Here is a 6119-nt window from a genome sequence, read left to right on the forward strand (position 1 = left end):
GACGTAGTAGTAAATTGATAGCTAAACATGATCTTTGTTCACAGGTTGTGGATACGAACCGCAATGTATTCACAGTAAGAAGCAAACCCACTATCACTGTCTTCAGTGCGGTTTCGCTGTGCTTGGCCTCTCCCAGATGACGTCACACAAGTACAAACATCAAGAAGCAAATCTAGGACCCTCGACCAGCGGCACCAACTGACCAAGAGTCATACTTACAAACTTGTATCTGAAACTAAATCGGAAAATTACACTGCACGTCTATCGCCAAAGTGACGATTACAAGTTTCGTACTAAAACAGTAACGAGAGTTTAGTAGTTTTTTTCTACCAATCTCCCAAAAAAAAACTTTTAGATTTATATGAGTGACTGTTTTACGTAGATGTGTGTGTGTCCCTCAATAAAATCGTGCCTTAGATGCAAATTAAATTATGGACCGAAAATAAGTGGCAAATCATGTGCCAAATAAAACCGTAAATCTTATGAATGTTAAAACATAAAGCAATTTATTATGACTTATATATGTATTGAAAACTAGTATTTACATGCCAAGTGTGTATTTAGGTAGTAAAGTATGGAAAACAAGCGTGTGTGTTATAGACTAACGCATGTTCTTATAAAATGTGTATTTCCTAAACCCTGACCAATCTTAGGTTAGTTTATATTGAGAAAAAATATTTATATTTATTATTACCCCCCCAATAAAAAAAGACATTTTTACGAATAGTATTATTAATGTAGACTTGTCGAAAAATTAGGGCTATAAATTTATTTTTGGGTTAAAAACACCGGTTTGTGCCTGTACCGTTAATGTCATGACAATATTATGCATTTCCAGTAGATTCTGGTGGTAAATGATTACGTAGAAACATTTATTACTGTCAGAAACTATTGCAAATAATATTTAATAGTTCTTAGAATCCGCACACGAATAATTGTAAACGTAAAAAATTCTAAAAGTGATTTTAAGATTAAGAATCAAAAAGAGATACAAAAATATATTTAATAGGAGAGCTATTTAATAATAATATTATAATTAAAAAGAAAATGTCAATTCTATAACAAAAATTCGATGTAAATAAGATTAGGATTATATAAAATATGTTAGAAAAACGAATGTATTTGTTAAAAATAAAAAATAAAAAAACAAAATGGTATAAAATATTATGTGTAATCATACTGAACTAATGTACAGTGAAAAGAGAATGCTAATTTTGGTAATTCATGAGGTAGCCATATAATGCCATAAATTCATTGTAAGTGTATCTTTTTTTTTAAATTAGTTGTCTATGAAACAGTATTAGTCTCAATGAAACATCCTTCAGACCTTTTGCATTCCTATAATATTCCTAGCGCCCAGTTTAGTTTTTAGTGAAAATTAATTTTAACATTACATGTATCCCTCAACGTTTAGACTATAATTTTAAGATCGATTACTCTAAGCAATCCCATCTGAAACTGATCGCGTATAAAACTAATATATACATCGGACAAGTCATTGGATATATGACCTTATGTCGCTGGCGTCGAGATGTTTTTCCTTCGCAAATCACTTTTGAACTCTTAATTAGTAATCAGTATTTACTAGACTAAGCACTTCCGTTGTTCCTATTATTAAGTCACTTGCACTATTTTCTACCATAACTCACGTGTTGTTCTTGCATTGGCAACACAGACTCGAACCATCAATGTATATTGATTAAATAAGTAAGTTATTCAGTTTCTAAGCTCTCTACTTCCCAGTGTATTTTTTTTTATTGTTCCTTCAATTTTCTTAATCGTTTCGTTGTAGTGCCATAACGTTATAGTCACAAATTATTCTCAATATATTTATAATAGATTTATTTGAAGACTCTTTCGAGCGTCTCAAGACGAAGTAAATGAATTTTTATTCTTAAAATAATGTAATTAATGTTTGAAATATATTTTTTTTCCAAAAAATCCAAAACACCTAAACTCATCAATTTGTCATTACTTGTCCCTTTATTAATAATCTTGATAATTAAAAAAATTTATGCAACAAAAAGACAGACAATAATGATTGATATTTTTATAAAAATAATAGAACGTTAATTTTGTAGCTATTTGTATATTAAAAATAAAATGGTACGGCAAATGAAATTTGCAAACACACAGAATAAACCACAAGTAATCCATCAAACCTCTTTAACAAAAAAAAACCTACCATAAACTCATATTTCGTAAATCAATACGCAATACACGTTTTATAAATTGTTATATTTTGTTTTGTTAACTAATTTTACATATTTTTTTTTGTTTCGATCTTATCTCTCTCTCTCTATCTCTATGCTATTTTCATTTGACTCCTCCCTTTGATAGTTTAATCGCATTAAGAGTACGTACGTAGCTTTAATTGTAGTATGTTTCTTGATTATTAATGCAATTACTGCAGTATTTTGTTCGCTGCGTCGAGAGATTGTGTTGCGAATGTGCGTTCGCGCAGACTACCCGCAGGATTCGTTTCCGTTTGTAAAATGAGCGGCTGTTTTTTTTTGTATCACGAGATTACATTGGTTTAATATTATTTAGTTTTGTTTACCTCATGAGTTCTAGGAATTAAATGAGATTATCCTATTGAATGTATTTTATTTTTGACGATTCTTATAAATCCACTAGCTGTACCCGTCCGCTTCGCTGGGATATTTAAAATTAACATTTTCTCACCCTCATAAAGATTCTCATCAGTAACGCCCCCGCCACTGGTGTAGGGAGTCCAACACTCATATAAATATTAGCCTATCCATTAAGCACATGTATTTTCTACATGGATACCAAGTTTCAAGTCAATCGGATGCATGGTTCAGTAGCTATAACGGAACATCGTAAAAACCACTATAGATTTATATAATAATATTAGTATAGATTAACACTGGCTGTATGAATGAAAAAGTGTTGCGTTCCGTCTGAGTCTGAGCGTGCAAGCGAGAGCGCGCAACAAGCGATAGAGAGGCACGATCGGCCCAAGCGTTGGCTTGTGACACATTTATCTCTCGTCTCACGTGACGTCAGAGCTAGCAATTCGAATAGTTCTGCTACTGACGTTATCACATAGAACTATCGTCCGTAAACCAACTTTACATAGAACAAGTCAGAAATTAAGTAAGTGGTTAATGTAGGACGATGTGTCAATAGTATATCCATTCAACTTCTGTATTACTATGCACTTTTCATTCTTGAAATATCATACAACGCTGAAAATTATGTAGACCAAACAAGCGTGTTATCGAATACCCACAGAAATAGATGATTTCACAGTAGAAACAGAAATTTCGATCCTAATCGGAAATTATGAGTGCTGGGCCTATTATCAGGAAACACTTCAAGAAATAATTTTAAAACTATAAAGAATTAGTATCTATGTTATACGAATATTGGAAAATTAAGGTTCCTTTTTTTAATATTTCCCAATCTGCTTTAGTGGTTCTGTCTGTGCTTTGTTTGAAGAAATAGATAAATTAATGAATTCACAGTTTCCATTCCAGTTACCTAAATTTCATTTTCAGCATATAACAGAGATTTACTGGTGATAGGACCACTTGTGAGTCCGCACGGATAGGTACCACCACCCTGCCTATTTCTACCGTGAAGCAGTAATGCGTTTCGGTTTGAAGGGTGAGGCAGCCGTTGTAACTATTCGGAGACCTTAGAACTCATATCTCAAGGTGGGTGGCGGTATTTACATTATAGATGTATATAGGCTCCGGTAACCACTGTGGGCTGAGAACTCGTCCACCCATCTAAGCAATAAAAATAAAAAAAGGTTAAGTAACAAATAGGGTAAGTCCGGGGTAGATGGCCATATGGGAGAGATGGCCTATCGAAATATTTCAAGGTACCGTTCATTAAATGCCATAGGTTAACGTTTAGTTTTCTGCGCGTCGTGCGTAAAGGCAACAGTGCGATAAAATATTTGACGAAAAAAGCATAAAAAGTAAGTAAATCCTTTGTTTTTTGTTTCGACTATTGTAAATATTTATTTGATGTTTTATGTTTTACATAATTGTGGTATCAAATTCTTTAAATTATCGTGATATTTGTATTTAATGCAAAGTATACAAACAGTGCTACTTTAAAATCTCAAAATGGTTTGTTTCGTGTCATGGCTTGTTTTAGTTTTTGTTGTGGCCATCTCTCCCGTAAAAAAAGGAGAGATGGCCAAGTGCAGTCGGTATATGATGGCCATGGTGCGTGGTTACAGAAATGATGTTTTCTGCAAAGTATTAATATATTTTCTTATTTGTTTTAGATGCCTAATAATCGTGTTTCCAAAATCCTGCGTTAAAACTGCCACGATGTCTAATGTTTTCCACCCGAGTACTCCGAAAGATGCTTCGTTCAGTAAGGATCCAGATTACACTTCCATCTCGAATTCTACAGGATATATCACCTAGTCCACAAAAAATTAATCCAAGTGCGTAAATGAACAAAGCAAGTCGAAACACCTTTGACTTCGAAAGAAAACATCTAAACTAGAAAAAATGCTGCAGAAAAAAGTATAAAAAAGAAAGTAATAAAATGTGTCAAAACAAAGAAGGAAAAAATACAATAAAAGGACTGTTCAATGTATAACAAGAAAAGCCATTCGAAGACTATCTGAGAATAGTGACGATATTCCATTAAAAATACTGTCAGATAAGAATGAGAAAAGAAAAAGATTCGAAAAGGATAATTGTCTTGGGCGTGGTGGTGAAAATTACTACGAAACACTTCTCATCGAAGAGTGGCTTCAATATACAGTGTGTCAGTATTGAGTTCACGAACACTACACTGAATTTAAAACGACGTGTTCCAGATGTGACGAAGAGGAGAAAACAAGACTTAAACGAAGAAAATAAGACCAAAAAATAATTATAAGTCTAGAATTAAGCTATGGCCATTTTACCTTTAATACTGTGGCCATCACACCCGGATACCTTGGGAGAGATGGCCAATTGAGATTTAAGAAAAAGTTAAATTAATAAGGTGATCTCTTTAGAAGTTGTTACTTTTTTGTTTAAAATATCATAGTCGATTCTTCAAAGTTTAATGAAAAATAAATATAATTAAAAAAACATAAGTATTTGATTTTTGACAGAGCTTAGAAAAAACTATGGCCAACTACCCCGGACTTACCCTATATTAAATGTGTCATCTATGGTAACGAATAAAAAATACACAATTAAAAGCGTTTATTACATAATTTTCAAGATAGTATTGACCGTTTACCTGGCAGTAACAAATACTCGAATTGTTATTGGCTATCATAAAATATATAACAGCATTTTCGGTCCAGAGAACTAAGTAGATAACAGTTCAATATTCACACGATCTATCTACTTAATAAAAACATTGCCGTACGTTTTTTTAAGGCGCTTCTCTTCAAACCGATGTTGTTTACACTTTCACCATCTCGGACAGACAACAATTTAGGCCGCCTAGTGGAAAGTGAGTATGTATATGATGTGATTTCAAATGAGAGTTAATGCTAAACAGTGGCTAGGCCGTGCCTCTGGTGCCGTGTATGAACGAAGATGACTCATTATTAGAATGGCCTTATGATATTTTTTTTATGATTGAAGGATTGCTGTGTGCTTATTGCGATTCCCGATCCTGCGGATCGAATGGTAAACAGTCAACGTCGCAAAAAACACGTCATTACGGATCCTTCCGATCGGGAGGATCCTCCGATAAGTGGATCCGGAAGAGATCCGTTATAGAATTGGAGTAGGTACCTAAAAGCACCGGTCATCGTCCCCGTCGAACCCGTCGCTTGCGACGAAGGGCTCGGCGAGTAAATTAACCCACAGAAACAGCCCACTGAGTTTCTCGCCGGATCTTCTCAGCGTAAGTAGGAACAGTTAATTATTTTTAAATATTGAAAGAAACGTTATTTGAAAAGCCCAAAAATTTATCGGTCAATTTATGCTTACAATGTAGATTTATAAAACCTTAATTGAATATAAAAATATATTTAATGATTCGCGTGTCTATGAGCGATGAATTATCAGGGATTTCCAAGGCGAACCGGTCGTCGAATACTTGTCGTCTATGCTAACTTCAAATACATACACGCCCGGGCTTCTCACCCTCATAAAGATTCTCATCAGTAACGCCCCCGC

The 6119-nt window shown here is 33.9% G+C and overlaps 1 protein-coding gene across 4 annotated transcripts in view; it reads left to right on the plus strand.

The window, feature by feature from the left end:
- Positions 1-2595, plus strand: part of cas (castor zinc finger transcription factor) — a 134709-nt gene extending 132114 nt beyond the window's left edge. For all 4 annotated transcript variants that reach the window (XM_028182035.2, XM_089739907.1, XM_089739908.1 and 1 more), the window contains one exon: positions 45-2595. In XM_028182035.2, coding sequence (XP_028037836.2) covers positions 45-202 — 158 coding nt within the window. In that variant the 3' untranslated portion in view covers positions 203-2595. The remainder of the gene's footprint in view (positions 1-44) is intronic.
- Positions 2596-6119: the final 3524 nt, after the last annotated feature.

This window comes from Bombyx mandarina, chromosome A1 (assembly GCF_030267445.1).
Source record: "Bombyx mandarina strain Sakado chromosome A1, ASM3026744v2".
In the NCBI taxonomy this organism is placed as follows: domain Eukaryota; kingdom Metazoa; phylum Arthropoda; class Insecta; order Lepidoptera; family Bombycidae; genus Bombyx; species Bombyx mandarina.